Here is a 22,500-nt window from a genome sequence, read left to right as displayed (position 1 = left end):
AAACTAAAGCCTCTAAAGTTCTTCAGAACCCTGGAACCGGACCAGCTCCAGTTTATATTTTCAGTTTCATAAAAGATAAACATTGAGGTTGTTACAGGTCTCAGGTGAGTGTCAGGTGAGTCTCAGGTGAGTCTCAGTCTCAGGTGAGTCTCAGTCTCAGGTGAGTCTCAGGTGAGTCTCAGGTGAGTCTCAGGTGGGTCTCAGGTGAGTCTCAGGTGGGTCTCAGGTGTGGTTCAGGAGTAAACGCCTGCTGGACTCTCAGATGTAGAAAACACAGAAACGATAGAAAACAGGAAACATTCAGGAGAAGTTTGTGTGACTGGACACGGTTAGCACCATGTGACCCTGTGGGCGGGGCCCTGTGGGCGGGGCCCTGTGGGCGTGGCCATGTCCTGCGGTCACTGACTGACAGGTGCTGGGTCCAATCAGAAGGTCTCCAGCCGGTGCAGAGTCCCGGGGAAGGAGGTGTCGGCCCTGTTGCCGGGCAGATCTTTGAGTCCGTTCACAGATAAATATTTTATATATATCACGTTTTTTTATCACTTTCGTTCAGACGCGTTTCCTCGAACCGTCGTCGTTCAGATCCAAAAATATCTTTAGCAAAACAAACAAACGTGTTTTTCTACTGACGTGAGTCACTCTCTGCTTACTCAGCACTTTTTAAACGTTTACACATCTTTAGCGTCATGCTAACATCAACGGGCACATCACGAGCAGCTAAAGCTCAGACTGAGTCACACACGCTGACGGAGCGCAGAGACGGACCGACCCCCTCACACCAGAACCAGAACCAGATCTTTTATTAAGGTAGAGATCAGGAGAGATGCTAACAGGCGGACGTGGCTAACAGTGGTTAGCTAGAGGCAGTACGATGAAGGCATTTAAAGGTCTTTTTTAACCACTAATGCTGCTGAAAATAACAGCAGCCCCCTCTGCTCAGTGAGGACACTAACTGCAGAGTGAAGGGGCTCCCAGCAGCACCCTCTGCTCAGTGAGGACACTAACTGCAGAGTGAAGGGGCTCCCAGCAGCCCCCTCTGCTCAGTGAGGACACTAACTGCAGAGTGAAGGGGCTCCCAGCAGCCCCCTCTGCTCAGTGAGGACACTAACTGCAGAGTGAAGGGGCTCCCAGCAGCCCCCTCTGCTCAGTGAGGACACTAACTGCAGAGTGAAGGGGCTCCCAGCAGCCCCCTCTGCTCAGTGAGGACACTAACTGCAGAGTGAAGGGGCTCCCAGCAGCCCCCTCTGCTCAGTGAGGACACTAACTGCAGAGTGAAGGGGCTCCCAGCAGCCCCCTCTGCTCAGTGAGGACACTAACTGCAGAGTGAAGGGGCTCCCAGCAGCACCCTCTGCTCAGTGAGGACACTAACTGCAGAGTGAAGGGGCTCCCAGCAGCCCCCTCTGCTCAGTGAGGACACTAACTGCAGAGTGAAGGGGCTCCCAGCAGCCCCCTCTGCTCAGTGAGGACACTAACTGCAGAGTGAAGGGGCTCCCAGCAGCCCCCTCTGCTCAGTGAGGACACTAACTGCAGAGTGAAGGGGCTCCCAGCAGCCCCCTCTGCTCAGTGAGGACACTAACTGCAGAGTGAAGGGGCTCCCAGCAGCCCCCTCTGCTCAGTGAGGACACTAACTGCCCAGCGTCTCCCCGTCTCTTCTTCTCTGGTGTTGGTGTGTTTCTGTGGCAGTTACAGCGCCACCTCCAGGCCTGGCATGGGTACTACAGCGTCTGGAGCTGCTGCACCTGGTTTCCTGTGGACGCACACGTTTAGGATCCAGGACCAGCACCAGGACCCAGATCCAGGACCAGGACCAGGACCAGGACCAGGACCAGTGGGAAAGGGAACTTTTCGGTCGTGTGGACGAACCCTCGTGCGTCTGCTTCCTGTGAGCGGACGCTAAATGTTTTGAGTGACTCTCGTGTCACTGATGACACTCAGTCCGTGCTAAACGCCGCGGCCTCCGGGGGGCGCTGCTGTGCACCGTCTCTTCAGGTTCTGGTTGTGGTGAGTGACCGGTCTCCCGTCTCCGCCCCCTGCAGACACACGTGAACCCGCCTGTAAGAAACTCTTCTGTGGCGTTCTGCTCACAAACCGATGGATGCAACAAATCAGCGACGAAGAAGCTCGATACCAAAACAAAGCGTTAGCGCTAACTTCTTTTTCACTGCCACCGACACGGAAACACACGAGCGAGCGGCGACACACGGGAACAAAAGCTACAGCAGCTCAAACACAAGAGAAGCACAAGCAGAGAACAGTAGTTTGGTCTGTTTTTCAAAATAAAAGCTTTAAAGTAGACTTTCATCTCTAAGCAATAAAAATAAGGAACATCTCACGACTCCAGGTAGAACTTTGACGTTAACGTTGTGCTCATTGGTTTTCTATCTCGTTACAGATATTCATATATAGCTTATAAATATTTATATATATATATACGGTTTTATTTTGGCGTCCCCTCGCCGTAGGACCTGTACGCCACCTCCAGCTGTCGACAGTGCAAAGACCTCATTGATATGGTTTATGAACGGAGACCTGGTCCCCGCGGCTGATGGGAGCGTGGAAGGCAATAAGTGGTCGATGAGGAGGTGGTATGAGGCGGACGGTTAGCACCACAGAAGGTCCAGAGGGACGGTCCACTTCAGAACTTCAGGGGGAAGATTGACTCCAGAAGGTCCGGGCGCACGATTCCTCTGGACGGTCAGAAGTTCAAAGGGAACTTTCCAGTCCAGGACTCGAGGAGGATCATTCTTTCTGGGGGGAACGGAGAGATGGTCCACTCCAGACCTCAGGATTAAACTGCCGCTTCTTAAGATCGGGGGGATGATGAACCCCGAAAGTCCAAGAGGGACAAACCACTCCTATAACTCCAGAAGATCAGGAGACCTGGGTAGGTCAGCAGAGACCGTCCTGTCCACAAGATCAGGAGCAAACATCTGCTCTGGAAGGACAGTCCACCCCAGAGGACCAGGAGGGATCATCTGTTCCTGAAGTCCAGGAAGGACTTTCTCCCCAGACGGACGACCCACTTCACACGGACGAAGGGACGATCCGCTCCGGAGGTCTGGGAATGAATCGCTGCAGCAGAACTTCATAAAGAATGATCCGCTCCAGGAGTCCAGGACGGGGGATCATCGGATGACCCGCTCCAGGAAGCACTTCAATGGACATGTGAGGAGTCAAACTCTGCTGTCTGATGAAACACGGAGCTGAAGGGTGACGGACAGACAGACGGGACCCTGTAAAGAACCGGAGGTCTTCAGTCAGGAGACACTGCATTTTTTTCACACACATGGATCGTGGTCCAGAGTCCTTTTGGGTTTAACGGAAACACCGACGTAAATGGTCCCTCTAGAGAGTCCAGAGTGAGGATCCGTTAGGCTGAGGGTCCTAATCCAGACCGGTCCGGACCAGACTAAGGATAGCTGGTCACTGCAGCCTGTTTCTGGGCCAGGCGTCGCAGTTCCTCCCTGATTGCCTTTATGAGGGAGGCGGAGGTGTGGGCGGAGGGTGAGGCGTCCTCTGGCGGGTACTCTGGAGTCGGTGAGGTCAGGAGTAGAGGCGGTGCCGACGGGTCCCGCAGCGAGGAGCTGGGCATCTGGAAAACAGAGGAGGAGGAGAACTCAGGGAACGACAGCACCTGCAGGGAGAAGACGGAGACAGGGTGAGGACGAGGACAGAAACAACTCCAGATCAAAGACAGAACCGAGACAGTGATGACAGGGATCAGCAGGGTCTGGACCGGTCTGGTCTGGACTGGACTGGTCTGGTCTGGTTTGGACTGGTCTGGACTGGTCTGGACTGGTTTGGACTGGTCTGGTCTGGACTGGACTGGACTGGACTGGTCTGGACTGGACTGGACTGGTCTGGTCTGGACTAGACTGGTCTGGTCTGGACTGGACTGGACTGGTCTGGTCTGGACTGGTCTGGACTGGTCTGGACTGGACTGGACTGGTCTGGTCTGGTCTGGACTGGTCTGGACTGGTCTGGACTGGTCTGAACGGTCGGCTCAGCACTGGTCCAGATGGATCTTGACCAGTCCGGACTGGTCTCAATATTTTTGGATGACACGGGTCGAGTCAGGACGGATCTGGACAGGACAGCTGAGGCCTGGACTCATGACACACTACAGAGTAAAGACTGACAGAACCCCTCAGAACCAGAGACTCACACTCTCTCTGCTGGCTCCTGGTCTGGACAGGTCCTGGTCTGAGTGCTGCTGGTGCCAGCTGGAGCCAGTGGGACCGGACATGCTGCGACCCACCCCAGGGTACGCACCGATCTGACTGGACAACCCCACCTGGGTCAAGTGGTGGAGCTGTGCACCTGGAGGAGGACACATGTCAGACAAACAAGAGTTTAAGAAGCAAGAGTGCGGATGAGTTTCAGTGTAGGAGGCGGACACCTGACCGTACCTGTGCTGCCCCCTACAGGACGCGGTCTGGACGAGGAGGGGGGGTCCTCGTACTGCCCCCTGCTGGAATAGACTGACTCCTGAAGCTGCTCTCCAGTAGAAACGTACCCTCCTGAGCTCAGGCCCTGCCTGAATGAAACACACAGAGAATCAGCGCGTGCTCAGGTCCAGCCTACGCACCCGGACCTGGTTCTGAGTGTGCGGACACTGACCTCTGCAGCAGACCCTGGACCGATGTGGGAGACATGCCCAGCTCTGCGTATCTCTGCAGACAGAGGAGAGAAGAGGGAAGTGAAAGTGAATATGGAGTTAGGACGGACGGGTGAATGCCTCAGCTGCAGGACGACACACTCACAGCAGAGAAGGGGCTTTGAGAGGGGGCAGCTGGGTAAGACCCCCACTGCCTGCCTGGGGGGCGGGGCTGGGGGGAGGGGCTTGGCAGGGCGGGGCTTACCCCACTCAACCCGGCGCTGCCCTGCGAGGATGGCGACACCAGGGCGAAGGCGTCATCCAGGAGGGAGTGCATCTGCTGCCGCGCCTCCTCGATGGAGGGCTGGGGGGGCATGTAGGGGGGCGGGGGCGGGGCCGAGTCAAACACCTCGTCAGTGGGGGAGGGGCTGTCGTGGTCCGGGGGCAGGTCAGGGTCCGACTATAAAGAGAGGGTAAAGATGTTACATTTATAAACGTGTGCTAAAGTGTCCTCTAGGAGCATAAACGTGTGCTAAAGTGTCCTCTAGGAGCATAAACGTGTGTTAAAGTGTCCTCTAGGAGCATAAACGTGTGCTAAAGTGTCCTCTAGGAGCATAAACGTGTGCTAAAGTGTCCTCTAGGAGCATAAACGTGTGCTAAAGTGTCCTCTAGGAGCATAAACGTGTGTTAAAGTGTCCTCTAGGAGCATAAACGTGTGTTAAAGTGTCCTCTAGGAGCATAAACGTGTGTTAAAGTGTCCTCTAGGAGCATAAACGTGTGCTAAAGTGTCCTCTAGGAGCATAAACGTGTGTTAAAGTGTCCTCTAGGAGCATAAACATGTGCTTAAGTGTCCTCTAGGAGCATAAACGTGTGTTAAAGTGTCCTCTAGGAGCATAAACGTGTGCTAAAGTGTCCTCTAGGAGCATAAACGTGTGCTAAAGTGTCCTCTAGGAGCATTAACGTGTGTTAAAGTGTCCTCTAGGAGCATAAACGTGTGCTAAAGTGTCCTCTAGGAGCATAAACGTGTGTCAAAGTGTCCTCTAGGAGCATAAACGTGTGTTAAAGTGTCCTCTAGGAGCATGAACGTGTGTTAAAGTGTCCTCTAGGAGCATAAACGTGTGTTAAAGTTTCCTCTAGGAGCATAAACGTGTGCTAAAGTGTCCTCTAGGAGCATAAACGTGTGCTAAAGTGTCCTCTAGGAGCATAAACGTGTGCTAAAGTGTCCTCTAGGAGCATAAACGTGTGTTAAAGTGTCCTCTAGGAGCATAAACGTGTGCTAAAGTGTCCTCTAGGAGCATAAACGTGTGCTAAAGTGTCCTCTAGGAGCATAAACGTGTGTTAAAGTGTCCTCTAGGAGCATAAACGTGTGCTAAAGTGTCCTCTAGGAGCATAAACGTGTGTTAAAGTGTCCTCTAAGAGCATAAACGTGTGTTAAAGTGTCCTCTAGGAGCATAAACGTGTGTTAAAGTGTCCTCTAGGAGCATAAACGTGTGCTAAAGTGTCCTCTAGGAGCATAAACGTGTGTTAAAATGTCCTCTAGGAGCATAAACGAGTGCTAAAGTGTCCTCTAGGAGCATAAACGTGTGTTAAAGTGTCCTCTAGGAGCATAAACGTGTGCTAAAGTGTCCTCTAGGAGCATAAACGTGTGCTAAAGTGTCCTCTAGGAGCATAAACGTGTGTTAAAGTGTCCTCTAGGAGCCTAAACGTGTGTTAAAGTGTCCTCTAGGAGCATAAACGTGTGTTAAAGTGTCCTCTAGGAGCCTAAACGTGTGCTAAAGTGTCCTCTAGGAGCATAAACGTGTGCTAAAGTCTCCTCTAGGAGCATAAACGTGTGTTAAAGTGTCCTCTAGGAGCCTAAACGTGTGCTAAAGTGTCCTCTAGGAGCATAAACGTGTGCTAAAGTGTCCTCTAGGAGCATAAACGTGTGCTAAAGTGTCCTCTAGGAGCATAAACGTGTGTTAAAGTGTCCTCTAGGAGCATAAACGTGTGCTAAAGTGTCCTCTAGGAGCATAAACGTGTGCTAAAGTGTCCTCTAGGAGCATAAACGTGTGTTAAAGTGTCCTCTAGGAGCATAAACGTGTGCTAAAGTGTCCTCTAGGAGCATAAACGAGTGCTAAAGTGTCCTCTAGGAGCATAAACGTGTGTAAAAGTGTCCTCTAGGAGCCTAAACGTGTGCTAAAGTGTCCTCTAGGAGCATAAACGTGTGTTAAAGTGTCCTCTAGGAGCATAAACGTGTGCTAAAGTGTCCTCTAGGAGCATAAACGTGTGTTAAAGTGTCCTCTAGGAGCATAAACGTGTGTTAAAGTGTCCTCTAGGAGCATAAACGTGTGTTAAAGTGTCCTCTAAGAGCATAAACGTGTGTTAAAGTGTCCTCTAGGAGCACAAACGTGTGTTAAAGTGTCCTCTAGGAGCATAAACGTGTGTTAAAGTGTCCTCTAGGAGCATAAACGTGTGTTAAAGTGTCCTCTAGGAGCATAAACGTGTGCTAAAGTGTCCTCTAGGAACATAAACGTGTGTTAAAGTGTCCTCTAGGAGCATAAACGTGTGTTAAAGTGTCCTCTAGGAGCATAAACGTGTGTTAAAGTGTCCTCTAGGAGCATAAACGTGTGTTAAAGTGTCCTCTAGGAGCATAAACGTGTGTTAAAGTGTCCTCTAGGAGCATAAACGTGTGTTAAAGTGTCCTCTAGGAGCATAAACGAGTGTTCAAGTGTCCTCTAGGAGCATAAACGTGTGTTAAAGTGTCCTCTAGGAGCATAAACGTGTGTTAAAGTGTCCTCTAGGAGCATAAACGTGTGTTAAAGTGTCCTCTAGGAGCATAAACGTGTGTTAAAGTGAACTCTAGGAGCATAAAGGTGTGTTAAAGTGTCCTCTAGGAGCATAAACGTGTGCTAAAGTGAACTGTAGGAGCATAAACGTGTGCTAAAGTGTCCTCTAGGAGCATAAACGTGTGTTAAAGTGTCCTCTAGGAGCATAAACGTGTGTTAAAGTGTCCTCTAGGAGCCTAAACGTGTGCTAAAGTGTCCTCTAGGAGCATAAACGTGTGTTAAAGTGTCCTCTAGGAGCATAAACGTGTGTTAAAGTGTCCTCTAGGAGCATAAACGTGTGCTAAAGTGTCCTCTAGGAGCATAAACGTGTGTTAAAGTGTCCTCTAGGAGCATAAACGTGTGTTAAAGTGAACTCTAGGAGCATAAACGTGTGTTAAAGTAGGAGCATAAACGTGTGTTAAAGTGTCCTCTAGGAGCATAAACGTGTGTTAAAGTGAACTCTAGGAGCATAAAGGTGTGCTAAAGTGTCCTCTAGGAGCATAAACGTGTGTTAAAGTGTCCTCTAGGAGCATAAACGTGTGTTAAAGTGAACTCTAGGAGCATAAACGTGTGTTAAAGTGTCCTCTAGGAGCATAAACGTGTGTTAAAGTGTCCTCTAGGAGCATAAACGTGTGTTAAAGTGAACTCTAGGAGCATAAACGTGTGTTAAAGTGTCCTCTAGGAGCATAAACGTGTGTTAAAGCGTCCTCTAGGAGCATAAACGTGTGTTAAAGTGTCCTCTAGGAGCATAAACGTGTGTTAAAGTGTCCTCTAGGAGCATAAACGTGTGTTAAAGTGTCCTCTAGGAGCATAAACGTGTGTTAAAGTGTCCTCTAGGAGCATAAACGTGTGCTAAAGTGTCCTCTAGGAGCATAAACGTGTGTTAAAGTGTCCTCTAGGAGCATAAACGTGTGTTAAAGTGTCCTCTAGGAGCATAAACGTGTGCTAAAGTGTGCTCTAGGAGCATAAACGTGTGCTAAAGTGTCCTCTAGGAGCATAAACGTGTGCTAAAGTGCCCTCTAGGAGCATAAACGTGTGTTAAAGTGTCCTCTAGGAGCATAAACGTGTGTTAAAGTGTCCTCTAGGAGCATAAACGTGTGTTAAAGTGTCCTCTAGGAGCATAAACGTGTGCTAAAGTGTGCTCTAGGAGCATAAACGTGTGCTAAAGTGTCCTCTAGGAGCATAAACGTGTGCTAAAGTGTCCTCTAGGAGCATAAACGTGTGTTAAAGTGTCCTCTAGGAGCATAAACGTGTGTTAAAGTGTCCTCTAGGAGCATAAACGTGTGCTAAAGTGTCCTCTAGGAGCATAAACGTGTGCTAAAGTGTGCTCTAGGAGCCTAAACGTGTGTTAAAGTGTCCTCTAGGAGCATAAACGTGTGTTAAAGTGTCCTCTAGGAGCATAAACGTGTGCTAAAGTGTGCTCTAGGAGCATAAACGTGTGCTAAAGTGTCCTCTAGGAGCATAAACGTGTGTTAAAGTGTCCTCTAGGAGCATAAACGTGTGTTAAAGTGTCCTCTAGGAGCATAAACGTGTGCTAAAGTGTCCTCTAGGAGCATAAACGTGTGTTAAAGTGTCCTCTAGGAACATAAACGTGTGCTAAAGTGTGCTCTAGGAGCATAAACGTGTGCTAAAGTGTCCTCTAGGAGCATAAACGTGTGCTAAAGTGTCCTCTAGGAGCATAAACGTGTGTTAAAGTGTCCTCTAGGAGCATAAACGTGTGTTAAAGTGACTCTAGGAGCATAAACGTGTGTTAAAGTGTCCTCTAGGAGCATAAACGTGTGCTAAAGTGTCCTCTAGGAGCATAAACGTGTGTTAAAGTGTCCTCTAGGAGCATAAACGTGTGCTAAAGTGTCCTCTAGGAGCATAAACGTGTGCTAAAGTGTGCTCTAGGAGCCTAAACGTGTGTTAAAGTGTCCTCTAGGAGCATAAACGTGTGTTAAAGTGTCCTCTAGGAGCATAAACGTGTGCTAAAGTGTGCTCTAGGAGCATAAACGTGTGCTAAAGTGTCCTCTAGGAGCATAAACGTGTGTTAAAGTGTCCTCTAGGAGCATAAACGTGTGTTAAAGTGTCCTCTAGGAGCATAAACGTGTGTTAAAGTGTCCTCTAGGAGCATAAACGTGTGTTAAAGTGTCCTCTAGGAGCATAAACGTGTGCTAAAGTGTGCTCTAGGAGCATAAACGTGTGCTAAAGTGTCCTCTAGGAGCATAAACGTGTGTTAAAGTGTCCTCTAGGAGCATAAACGTGTGTTAAAGTGTCCTCTAGGAGCATAAACGTGTGCTAAAGTGTCCTCTAGGAGCATAAACGTGTGCTAAAGTGTCCTCTAGGAGCATAAACGTGTGTTAAAGTGTCCTCTAGGAGCATAAACGTGTGCTAAAGTGTCCTCTAGGAGCATAAACGTGTGTTAAAGTGTCCTCTAGGAGCATAAACGTGTGTTAAAGTGTCCTCTAGGAGCATAAACGTGTGTTAAAGTGTCCTCTAGGAGCATAAACGTGTGTTAAAGTGTCCTCTAGGAGCATAAACGTGTGCTAAAGTGTCCTCTAGGAGCATAAACGTGTGTTAAAGTGTCCTCTAGGAGCATAAACGTGTGTTAAAGTGTCCTCTAGGAGCATAAACGTGTGTTAAAGTGTCCTCTAGGAGCATAAACGTGTGTTAAAGTGTCCTCTAGGAGCATAAACGTGTGTTAAAGTGTAGGAGCATAAACGTGTGCTAAAGTGTCCTCTAGGAGCATAAACGTGTGTTAAAGTGTCCTCTAGGAGCATAAACGTTTGCTAAAGTGTCCTCTAGGAGCATAAACGTGTGCTAAAGTGTCCTCTAGGAGCATAAACGTGTGCTAAAGTGTCCTCTAGGAGCATAAACGTGTGTTAAAGTGTCCTCTAGGAGCATAAACGTGTGTTAAAGTGTCCTCTAGGAGCATAAACGTGTGTTAAAGTGTAGGAGCATAAACGTGTGCTAAAGTGTCCTCTAGGAGCATAAACGTTTGCTAAAGTGTCCTCTAGGAGCATAAACGTGTGTGTAAGGGAACTCTAGGAGCATAAACGTGTGTTAAAGTGTCCTCTAGGAGCATAAACGTGTGTTAAAGTGTCCTCTAGGAGCATAAACGTGTGTTAAAGTGTCCTCTAGGAGCATAAACGTTTGCTAAAGTGTCCTCTAGGAGCATAAACGTGTGTGTAAGGGAACTCTAGGAGCATAAACGTGTGCTAAAGTGTCCTCTAGGAGCATAAACGTGTGTTAAAGTGTCCTCTAGGAGCATAAACGTTTGCTAAAGTGTCCTCTAGGAGCATAAAGGTGTGCTAAAGTGTCCTCTAGGAGCATAAACGTGTGTTAAAGTGTCCTCTAGGAGCATAAACGTTTGCTAAAGTGTCCTCTAGGAGCATAAACGTGTGCTAAAGTGTCCTCTAGGAGCATAAACGTGTGCTAAAGTGTCCTCTAGGAGCATAAACGTGTGCTAGTGTCCTCTAGGAGCATAAACGTGTGCTAAAGTGTCCTCTAGGAGCATAAACGTGTGTTAAAGTGTCCTCTAGGAGCATAAACGTGTGTTAAAGTGTCCTCTAGGAGCATAAACGTGTGCTAAAGTGTCCTCTAGGAGCATAAACGTGTGTGTAAGGGAACTCTAGGAGCATAAACGTGTGTTAAAGTGTCCTCTAGGAGCATAAACGTGTGTTAAAGTGTCCTCTAGGAGCATAAACGTGTGTTAAAGTGTCCTCTAGGAGCATAAACGTGTGTTAAAGTGTCCTCTAGGAGCATAAACGTGTGTTAAAGTGTCCTCTAGGAGCATAAACGTGTGCTAAAGTGAACTCTAGGAGCATAAACGTGTCCTCACCATGTACGCCACGTTGTTGAGTCCGGGGTATTTCCTGTAGGTGGCGCTGTGGTCGGTGAGCAGCCGGTCTCTGTCTGTGTCAGGAAGACTCCCAGGTCCTGGCTGAGCCCGCCGTCCCCGCGGGGAGCGCCGCCCCCTGGACCAACACACACACAGGTGTTATATTTAATATTACAGATACAATAATAATAACAATAATAATAATAACGATAATAATAATAAAAACAAGGAGCTGGATCCTCGGCTGAGGTCTGACCTCCTCCTGGAGTCGCTGGGGGTCGGGGGCGAGTGGGCGTCGGCCTGCAGGATGCAGTCCATGTGGTCGTGGGCGGAGCTGTAGAGGCGCTGGGCCACCTCGCTCTGCACGGGCCCGTCCCCGAAGGCGTCCATGATGTCGTCCATGGAGGGGAACTCGCACTGGCCCCGCCTCTTGGCGCGCTGCCGCAGCTTGTTCCTGTGGTGCTCGATCTCAGACTTGTGCCTCAGCGCCACCTGCAGGAGCACAGGGGAACGTGTCACAGCGGCGCCCCGCGGCCTCGTGGTGAGCGGCGAGCGCGCGGCGGTCTCACCTCGGTGCTGACCTTCTCGGTGAGCGTGGGGCTCAGGTGGGGCGGGGCGTGCTGCGGCGGCGGGCTGGGCCGCGGCTGCATGGCGATCAGCTGCACCTTGTTGGCCTGACGACGCGTCCCGTCAGACGAGCCGCGGGACAGACGGTCCACGTGGTCAAAGATGGAGGACGAGGACAGCAGCTCGTCCGCACCGCCGCCTGAAACACGGGACATCAAAGTTATATATTTATATATTTATAATATTTATAATAATAATATAAATATAATAAAGTTTAAACTGACCCGTCTTGTTTCGTCCTTCAGACGCAAAAAAAACAAAAAACAGATTTAGTTTTTATTCTTTTCTGTCTTTGATCTTTTTACACACACACACACACACACACACACACACACAGACACACACACACACACACACAGACACACACACACACACACACACACACACACACACAGAGACACACACACACATACACATAGAGACACACACACACACACACACACACACACACACGTGCACACACACACACACACACGCGCACACACGCACACACACACGCGCACACACGCACACACACACACACACACACACACACACACACACACACACACACACACACACACACACACACACACACACACACACACACACACACACACACACACACACACACACACACACACACACACACACACACACACACACACACACACACACACACACACACACACACACACACACACGCACACACATACAGACACACACTAACAGCTGATGATGTCACAGTGTGTCTGACCATGTTTGGGCGTCTTCCTGTGCTTGCCCTCGCTGGCCGTGGCCACAGGTCGGGTGTGTTCCTCGGCTGAGTCTCTGCCGCTCGATTGGTCGCTGCCGAGCGAGTCTGCGTCCGACGGGCTGAGCCTGAGGAACGACACACACGGGTCAGTGTTCAGAGCGAGAACACGGTGCACGAACATGTGTGACTCAGGGCCCCCTCCCACTGTGCCTCCGTGCCGTGCGCCCTCCCACTGTGCCTCCGTCCCGTGCCCCCTCCCACTGTGCCTCCGTCCCGTGCCCCCTCCCACTGTGCCTCCGTCCCGTGCCCCCTCCCACTGTGCCTCCGTGCCGTGCCCCAGCACGTCTCACGGCTAAAGTCTGGTTCCTTTGACCAGTGTGATGCAACCGTACCACGTCTAGGAGCGGCACGCTTGCCGTCCACGGCCCGTTTGGGAGAGGTGGGCTTTAGTAAAGCACGTGCGCACGTGTACGAGCACGAACGTGCGCACGTGTACGAGCACGAACGTGCGCACGTGTACGAGCACGAGCGTGCGCACGTGTACGCGCACAAAATCTGGAAACAAAGCCACGCATCGCCATGACGTCATCAATGCGTGTGACGTGTTACGGCGTGATGACGTATAGGCAGCAAGAAGCATTCTCCGAGGCCCAGGTAGAGTGAGTACAAACGGGCCTGGAGGGGGGGACAAGGACCCTAAAGCACGGGGCACGGGACGCACGCACAGTGGGAGGGCGCTCTAACCTGTGACGGAGGAACAGTGGGAGGGCGCTCTAACCTGTGACGGAGGCACAGTGGGAGGGCGCTCTAACCTGTGACGGAGGAACAGTGGGAGGGCGCTCTAACCTGTGACGGAGGCACAGTGGGAGGGCGCTCTAACCTGTGACGCACGCACAGTGGGAGGGCGCTCTAACCTGTGACGGAGGCACAGTGGGAGGGCGCTCTAACCTGTGACGGAGGCACAGTGGGAGGGCGCCCTGATAAAGGAACCACTTCCTGTATGCTGTCGTTAAACAGGAAGTGATGCGTTACTTTGCATCATTTATCCAATAACACAAAACTCGTGTCCCGCGGCCTCTGACCTGCCGCGGCGGCGGCCCGACCGCGCCGCCTTGGTGGACGAGCCTTTAGACTTGGGGGTGTTGAGGTCTCCGCCGTCGGAGGGCGTGGCCTCCTTGGCGGGCACGGGCAGCGGGCCGGGCTCCTGGATCACCATGATGTCGTCCTTGCTGTGCTGCCCCAGGTGCAGCTTGGCAAAGTCGAAGCCTTTGACGCTGGGAGCCTGGAGCTGAGACAGGACACGTGGTCAGCCGACGGCGTGGACGACAGGAAGTGACAGTTAAACACTTCCTGTCCACCTCCCTCTCACCTTCTGGCGCTGCTGGATGGTGCTGATGGCGTCCGGCTGGAACTCCAGCTTCTCGGAGCCGCACAGCTTCACGTAGAGGATGATGATGATGAAGACGGCGAGCAGGACGGGGACGACCACGCCCACGATCAGCCATACACTGCTGCTCTGAGTCTCTGCAGGAGGGACGGACAGGGTCTCCACCGCTGCACACGGGTGAGACAGGTGAGAGACAGGTGAGACAGGTGAGAGACAGGTGAGACACAGGTGAGACAGGTGAGAGAGAGGTGAGACAGGTGAGAGAGGTGAGACAGGTGAGACAGGTGAGAGAAGGGTGACACAGGTGAGAGACAGGTGAGACATGTGAGAGACAGGACAGACACAGGTGAGAGAGAGGTGAGACAGGTGAGAGAGAGGTGTGAGACAGGTGAGAGAGGTGAGACAGGGGTGAGACAGGTGAGACACGGGTTAGACAGGTGAGAGAGAGGTGAGAGACAGGTGAGACAGGACAGACACAGGTGAGACAGGTGAGACACAGGTGAGAGACAGGTGAGACAGGTGAGACAGGTGAGAGACAGGTGAGAGACAGGTGAGACACAGGTGAGACAGGTGAGACACAGGTGAGAGACAGGTGAGACAGGTGAGAGACAGGACAGACACAGGTGAGACAGGTGAGACAGGTGAGAGACAGGACAGACACAGGTGAGAGAGAGGTGAGACAGGTGAGAGAGAGGTGTGAGACAGGTGAGAGAGGTGAGACAGGGGTGAGACAGGTGAGACACGGGTTAGACAGGTGAGAGAGAGGTGAGAGACAGGTGAGACAGGACAGACACAGGTGAGACAGGACAGACACGGGTGAGACAGGTGAGATACAGGTGAGACGGGTGAGACGGGACAAACACAGGTGAGACAGGACAGACACAGGTGAGACACAGGTGAGAGACAGGTGACACAGGTGAGACAGGTGAGACACAGGACAGAGACAGGTGAGACAGGTGAGAGAGGACAGACACAGGTGAGACAGGTGAGAGACAGGTGAGAGAGGACAGACACAATTGAGACAGGTGAGACAGGTGAGACAGGACAGACACAGGTGAGACAGGACAGACACAGGTGAGACAGGTGAGACAAAGGTGAGACAGGTGAGACAGGACAGACACAGGTGAGACAGGACAGACACAGGTGAGACAGGTGAGACAGGACAGACACAGGTGAGACAGGACAGACACAGGTGAGACAGGTGAGACACAGGTGAGACAGGTGAGAGACAGGTGAGACAGGTGAGACACAGGTGAGACAGGTGAGAGACAGGTGAGACAGGTGAGACAGGAGAGACACAGGTGAGACAGGTGAGACAGGACAAACACAGGTGAGACAGGTGGGACACAGGTGAGACAGGACAAACACAGGTGAGACACAGGTGAGAGACAGGTGAGACAGGTGAGAGACAGGTGAGAGAGAGGTGAGACAGGTGAGACAGGTGACTGGACTCACGCTGGGCGATCGGCCTCTGGACTCGGTGTCCCATGACGATGGCGGCCCTCTGCAGGTCCAGGCGGTTCATCGTGAGCGCCGCCGCCTCGGCCGGGAGCCGCTCCCCCCCCGGACCCTCCACGAAGTAGAAGACCTCCAGGGGGCGCTGGGCCCCGGACAGCCTCGCCACCCGCACCACCTGCAGGCTGTTGTTGCCGGCCGCCGTGGCTCTCCTCCAGCGCCCCCTGCTGGACGCCTGCAGCCCCTCCTCCAGCAGCAGAGCCAGGCGCCGCTCCAGCCGCGCTTTGAAGCTCCTCTCAGACACCAGCTGGTCCTGAACCCCCAACAGCACTGAAACCACACCAGGATACGAGAGTGTGACACACACCTGAGTCTGACACACCTGAGTCTGACACACCTGAGTCTAACACACACCTGAGTCTGACACACCTGAGTCTGACACACACCTGAGTCTGACACACCTGAGTCTGACACACACCTGAGTCTAACACACACCTGAGTCTGACACACACCTGAGTCTGACACACACCTGAGTCTGACACACCTGAGTCTGACACACCTGAGTCTGACACACACCTGAGTCTGACACACACCTGAGTCTGACACACCTGAGTCTAACACACCTGAGTCTGACACACACCTGAGTCTAACACACCTGAGTCTAACACACACCTGAGTCTGACACACCTGAGTCTGACACACACCTGAGTCTGACACACACCTGAGTCTGACACACCTGAGTCTAACACACCTGAGTCTGACACACACCTGAGTCTAACACACCTGAGTCTGACACACACCTGAGTCTAACACACCTGAGTCTGACACACACCTGAGTCTGACACACACCTGAGTCTAACACACACCTGAGTCTGACACACACCTGAGTCTGACACACACCTGAGTCTGACACACACCTGAGTCTGAAACACACCTGAGTCTGACACACACCTGAGTCTGAAACACACCTGAGTCTGACACACACCTGAGTCTAACACACACCTGAGTCTGACACACACCTGAGTCTGACACACACCTGAGTCTAACACACACCTGAGTCTGACACACACCTGAGTCTGACACACACCTGAGTCTGACACACCTGAGTCTGACACACACCTGAGTCTAACACACACCTGAGTCTGACACACACCTGAGTCTGACACACGCCTGAGTCTAACACGCCTGAGTCTGACACACACCTGAGTCTGACACACACCTCAGTCTGACACACCTGAGTCTGACACACCTGAGTCAGACACACCTGAGTCTAACACACACCTGAGTCTGACACACACCTGAGTCTGACACACACCTGAGTCTGACACACCTGAGTCTAACACACACCTGAGTCTGACACACACCTGAGTCTGACACACACCTGAGTCTGACACACCTGAGTCTAACACGCCTGAGTCTGACACACACCTGAGTCTAACACACACCTGAGTCTGACACACACCTGAGTCTGACACACACCTGAGTCTGACACACCTGAGTCTGACACACCTGAGTCTGACACACCTGAGTCTGACACACACCTGAGTCTGACACACACCTGAGTCTGTCACACACCTGAGTCTGACACACCTGAGTCTGACACACACCTGAGTCTGTCACACACCTGAGTCTAACACACCTGAGTCTGACACACACCTGAGTCTGTCACACACCTGAGTCTAACACACCTGAGTCTGACACACCTGAGTCTGACACACACCTGAGTCTAACACACCTGAGTCTGACACACCTGAGTCTGACACACACCTGAGTCTGACACACACCTGAGTCTGACACACACCTGAGTCTGACACACACCTGAGTCTGTCACACACCTGAGTCTAACACACCTGAGTCTGTCACACACCTGAGTCTGACACACACCTGAGTCTAACACACCTGAGTCTGTCACACACCTGAGTCTGACACACCTGAGTCTGACACACACCTGAGTCTAACACACCTGAGTCTGTCACACACCTGAGTCTGACACACCTGAGTCTAACACACCTGAGTCTGTCACACACCTGAGTCTGTCACACACCTGAGTCTGACACACCTGAGTCTGACACACCTGAGTCTGACACACCTGAGTCTGACACACACCTGAGTCTAACACACCTGAGTCTGACACACACCTGAGTCTGACACACACCTGAGTCTGACACACCTGAGTCTGACACACCTGAGTCTGACACACCTGAGTCTAACACGCCTGAGTCTGACACACCTGAGTCTGACACACACCTGAGTCTGACACACACTTGAGTCTGACACACACCTGAGTCTGACACACCTGAGACTGAGTCTGACACACCTGAGTCTGACACACACCTGAGTCTGACACACACCTGAGTCAGACACACCTGAGTCTGACACACCTGAGTCTGACACACACCTGAGTCAGACACACCTGAGTCTGACACACCTGAGTCTGACACACACCTGAGTCTGACACACCTGAGTCTAACACACCTGAGTCTAACACACCTGAGTCTGACACACACCTGAGTCTGACACACCTGAGTCTGACACACACCTGACTCAGGTGAGTTACCGTGAGCGCCCCTGAACGGTTCAGAGGGGCCCCGGTTTGTGTGGAGCCCTGTTCTGTGGAACGGTCCCCGTGTTGGCGTGTGCTCACCTGTGCGGACCCAGGTGGAGCGCAGGTGGTGGGAGGTGTTCAGCTCGGGGTAGTGGAACGCTGTGGACACAAACACACACACTGCTCATGTTTGAGGCGGTTGAGGTGTCGGCGTGCTTTACTCGTGTGGGGACGGGCGCGTGCGTCGTACGTTCTGCGATCTGCAGGGCGGGAAATCCCACGTAGAAGCTGAACTCCACCAGGCTGAGCCTCCGCAGGTGTTCGCTGACCTCCGACCCCAGCAGGTAGTCCCGCCCATCACGCACCGCAAAGGTGATGTCCACAGACACCTTCTGCACCGCCGCCGCCGCCGCTGGCCGGGTCGCAGGCGTGGAGATGTTCAACAGCTGCAGAAGACGCAGACACACACACGGCTGCTGCAGCTCAACAGGTTCAGAGGGGCTCAGGTGTGAGCAGGTGCACACTCACCTGTACGGTGACGTTTCCCGCCTCGCGTGATCGCCTCTGCGTCTCGCCGTACGCCATCACCAGCCCTCGCTCGATGCGATCGCTGAAGTTACAGACTCTGACGTCGACGTGGGCGGGGACGAACTGCAGCACAGAGTGGATCTGGTACCTGAGGTCGGGCACGGCGTAGAGCGGGGACACGGTGGGGAGGGCGCCGGAGCCGCGCGGGGGCGAGCGAAGGGCGTTGATGACGGACATGGCGGTGAAGATCAACGGGCCCGACACGACACGGAAGGCGAAACTGGACGGCGTTCTCAGGAACTGATGAGGAAGCAGAGAGAACGCAGCTTTAAGTGGACATTAGAGAGAATGCAGCTTTAAGTGGACGTCAGAGAGGATGCAGCTTTAAGTGGAGTCTCCTCCTGCTGGACATTAGAGAGAATGCAGCTTTAAGTGGAGTCTCCTCCTGCTGGACATTAGAGAGAATGCAGCTTTAAGTGGAGTCTCCTCCTGCTGGACATTAGAGAGAATGCAGCTTTAAGTGGAGCCTCTTCCTGCTGGACATTAGAGAGAATGCAGCTTTAAGTGGAGTCTCCTCCTGCTGGACATTAGAGAGAATGCAGCTTTAAGTGGAGTCTCCTCCTGCTGGACATTAGAGAGAATGCAGCTTTAAGTGGAGTCTCCTCCTGCTGGACATTAGAGAGAATGCAGCTTTAAGTGGAGCCTCTTCCTGCTGGACATTAGAGAGAATGCAGCTTTAAGTGGAGTCTCCTCCTGCTGGACATTAGAGAGAATGCAGCTTTAAGTGGAGTCTCCTCCTGCTGGACATTAGAGAGAATGCAGCTTTAAGTGGAGTCTCCTCCTGCTGGACATTAGAGAGAATGCAGCTTTAAGTGGAGTCTCCTCCTGCTGGACATTAGAGAGAATGCAGCTTTAAGTGGAGCCTCTTCCTGCTGGACATTAGAGAGAATGCAGCTTTAAGTGGAGTCTCCTCCTGCTGGACATTAGAGAGAATGCAGCTTTAAGTGGAGTCTCCTCCTGCTGGACATTAGAGAGAATGCAGCTTTAAGTGGAGTCTCCTCCTGCTGGACATTAGAGAGAATGCAGCTTTAAGTGGACATTAGAGAGAATGCAGCTTTAAGTGGAGTCTCCTCCTGCTGGACATTATAGAGAATGCAGCTTTAAGTGGAGTCTCCCCCTGCTGGACATTAGAGAGAATGCAGCTTTAAGTGGACATTAGAGAGAATGCAGCTTTAAGTGGAGTCTCCTCCTGCTGGACATTAGAGAGAATGCAGCTTTAAGTGGAGTCTCCTCCTGCTGGACATTAGAGAGAATGCAGCTTTAAGTGGAGTCTCCTCCTGCTGGACATTAGAGAGAATGCAGCTTTAAGTGGAGTCTCCTCCTGCTGGACATTAGAGAGAATGCAGCTTTAAGTGGACATCAGAGAGAACACAGCTTTAAGTGGACGTACAGTGGGTGGAGGTGCTGGTGTTCGTACCTGCAGCTCCACTGAGCGGTTGAACTCTCTCTTCAGAAGATCTCTGACCTGAGTGAAACCTGCCGACGAACCTTTGGAGCTGACTGCAGGAGACAAAGAGACAAAGAGTCAAAGAGACAAAGAGTCAAAGAGTCAAAGACACAAAGAGACACAGAGACGAAGAGACGAAGTCAAAGAGACACAGAGACAAAGAGTAAAAGAGACAAAGAGACAAAGAGTCAAAGAGACAAAGAGACAAAGAGTCAAAGAGACGAAGAGTCAAAGAGACAAAGAGACACAGAGACAAAGAGACACAGAGACAAAGAGACGAAGACAAAGAGACAAAGATCCGAAGAGACAAAAAGACACAGAGACAAGGAGACAAAGACACACAGAGACAAAGAGACACAGAGACAAAGAGACACAGAGACAAAGAGACACAGAGACTCAGAGACACAGAGACAAAGAGTCAAAGAGACAAAGAGACACAGATCAGCTGAGTGTCATTAAACCAGTTTTTAAGTTATCGTGTGTTTTGTTAGTTGCCGTAGGAACGCAGCTTCAAACACCAACGCTCGTCTGCGCGTGTACCCACGGACTCTGACCACGGACTCAGACACGAGGCCGCGGCGTCACGCGTCACACTCACCGACTCGGACCAGGAACATCTCCGGCCTGGTGACGTTGCACAGGTACTGCCTGGTGGGCGGAGCCTGGGCCACTCTGGGCGTGGTCACCGGAGGCGCTCTGGTCAGGCTGATGGCCGTCATCTGGGTGGTGGTGGTGGTGGCCGTGGTCGTGGCCGTGGTGGTGGTTCTGGTGGGGGTCCTGGTGGTGGTTCTGGTGGTGGTCCTGGTGGGGGTCCTGGTGGGGGTCCTGGTGGTGGTCCTGGTGGGGGTCCTGGTGGGTGGAGCCTTCACCGGCGTCTCGGTGACCGCCGGGGGCCTCTCCGGTCTGTCGGGGCGGGTGGGCGGACCCAGCGGGGGAGGGGGAGGCACCCTGCCGGTGGTGTTGGAAGGGGGACGAGGAGGGAGTCTGCCCGGCGCCGGGGGCTGGTCTCTGGGTTTTACAGGCGGGGGGGAAGTGGTTTTGACGGTGGTTGGAGGCGGAGGTGGCGTCTTCTTGGCTGTGAGAGTCGGTGAGAGGCTGAGGGGAGGCGTGGGCGCCTCAGGGGGACGCTTGGGCGCCCGTCCTGGAGCAGGACCGGAGCTCGGGGACGGGGTCATAGTTGAAGTTTGGCTTTGAGTTGTTGTGGGGGCGATGGGGGGTTGGGAGTGGGTCCGGTTGACCTGGTCCTGGCCCCCCCCCCTCTCTCGCCCCCTCCCCCTCTCCCTCTCCCGGGCCAGCAGGTTGGTGTAGTACTCCATGCTGTTCATGTCCGGCAGCAGCAGCTCCGTCGGCTCCAGAGGCATCATGTCCTCCAGGTCGTAGTCCTCGTCCCAGGTGGGGAAGACGTCCGGGTTCATGGGGCGGGTGTGCAGGGGGATGCTGGGGGTGGAGGAGGAGGGGGAGAGGGGGAGGGGGGAGGACAGGGGGGCGGTGGGACGGGCGGGGAAAGCGGTGTCGTAGGAGACCCAGTCCCCGTCGATGTCCTCGACGTAGGGGTTGTTGGGCAGCGGAGTGGCCAGGCCCAGCTCCTCGCCGTCGGGCACCATGAAGGACAGGGTCTCCAGGTAGTCTCCGGAGCCCCAGGCCTCCTCCAGGGAGGGGCCCTGCTCCCAGAGGGGGGGAGGGGTGAGGGTGGGCTGGGTGTGTGGGGGCAGGGGCGGAGGGAGGCTGGGGGACAGGAGGTCCGGGGGTCTCAGCAGGAGGTGGATCCCCTGAGCGCCAGGGTCCGAGTCCTCCGCTGAACCTGCGCCGCCACTGTTACCCTGGTAACCAGAGTCTGAGAGCGAGCTGGGGGCCGGGGGTCTGCGGGCGGCGGAGGACGAGAGTGACGAAGGGCGGGACGGGGACTCCACCGTCCTGTTGAAGTCCAGCGCACCTGGGAGACAAAGACAGGGATCAAGTACTTCAACTTTACCAGGACCAACCTCAGGACCAGGACCAACCTCAGGACCAGGACCAACCTCAGGACCAGGACCAACCTGAGGACCAGGACCAACCTGAGGACCAGGACCAACCTCAGGACCATGATCTCACTGAGGAACCCTAGAGAGAGCTACACCGAATTTCCCATATTTCCAGTGTTTATGCTAAGCTAACAGTTTTGATGTTAAGCTATGCTAACAGTTTCCAGTGTTTATGCTCGACTAACAGTTTCCAGTGTGTATGCTAAGCTATGCTAACAATTTCCAGTGTGTATGCTAAGCTATGCTAACAATTTCCAGTGTTTATGCTAAGCTAACAGCTGCTCTACAGACTCTGTTGTTCAGAGGAAGCGCACACACACGCACACACACACGCACACACTCACACACACTCTCTCACACACACACAGCCTTGACTACTGGCTTTGTTGCCGTGGTGACGCTGTGGTTTGCGGCAGCATCACGTGCAACACGGAGACGAGTCATTTGTATTCAGGAGGAAACACACACACACA

General features: G+C 52.8%; 1 protein-coding gene across 1 annotated transcript in view; it reads right to left on the bottom strand.

Annotated features, from left to right (window-relative positions):
• Positions 1–3,409: 3,409 nt before the first annotated feature.
• The window catches only part of LOC310962534 (UPF0606 protein KIAA1549), a gene marked incomplete at both ends in the record, with an annotated part of 19,286 nt that continues 195 nt past the window's right edge, over positions 3,410–22,500 (bottom strand). The window contains 17 exons of the mRNA XM_083935039.1: positions 3,410–3,634; positions 4,166–4,320; positions 4,410–4,533; positions 4,617–4,673; positions 4,764–5,057; positions 11,222–11,357; positions 11,478–11,713; positions 11,791–11,987; positions 12,573–12,709; positions 13,667–13,872; positions 13,954–14,138; positions 15,427–15,756; positions 18,071–18,130; positions 18,222–18,417; positions 18,500–18,799; positions 19,977–20,059; positions 20,605–21,939. Coding sequence (XP_083791165.1) covers positions 3,410–3,634; positions 4,166–4,320; positions 4,410–4,533; positions 4,617–4,673; positions 4,764–5,057; positions 11,222–11,357; positions 11,478–11,713; positions 11,791–11,987; positions 12,573–12,709; positions 13,667–13,872; positions 13,954–14,138; positions 15,427–15,756; positions 18,071–18,130; positions 18,222–18,417; positions 18,500–18,799; positions 19,977–20,059; positions 20,605–21,939 — 4,256 coding nt within the window. The remainder of the gene's footprint in view (positions 3,635–4,165; positions 4,321–4,409; positions 4,534–4,616; positions 4,674–4,763; positions 5,058–11,221; positions 11,358–11,477; positions 11,714–11,790; positions 11,988–12,572; positions 12,710–13,666; positions 13,873–13,953; positions 14,139–15,426; positions 15,757–18,070; positions 18,131–18,221; positions 18,418–18,499; positions 18,800–19,976; positions 20,060–20,604; positions 21,940–22,500) is intronic.

The sequence above is a fragment of the Echiichthys vipera genome, assembly GCF_963691815.1.
Source record: "Echiichthys vipera genome assembly, chromosome: 20".
NCBI classification, from domain to species: domain Eukaryota; kingdom Metazoa; phylum Chordata; class Actinopteri; order Perciformes; family Trachinidae; genus Echiichthys; species Echiichthys vipera.
The sequence above is the reverse complement of the archived record's forward strand: the minus strand, read 5'-3'. Positions and strand labels throughout refer to the sequence as shown.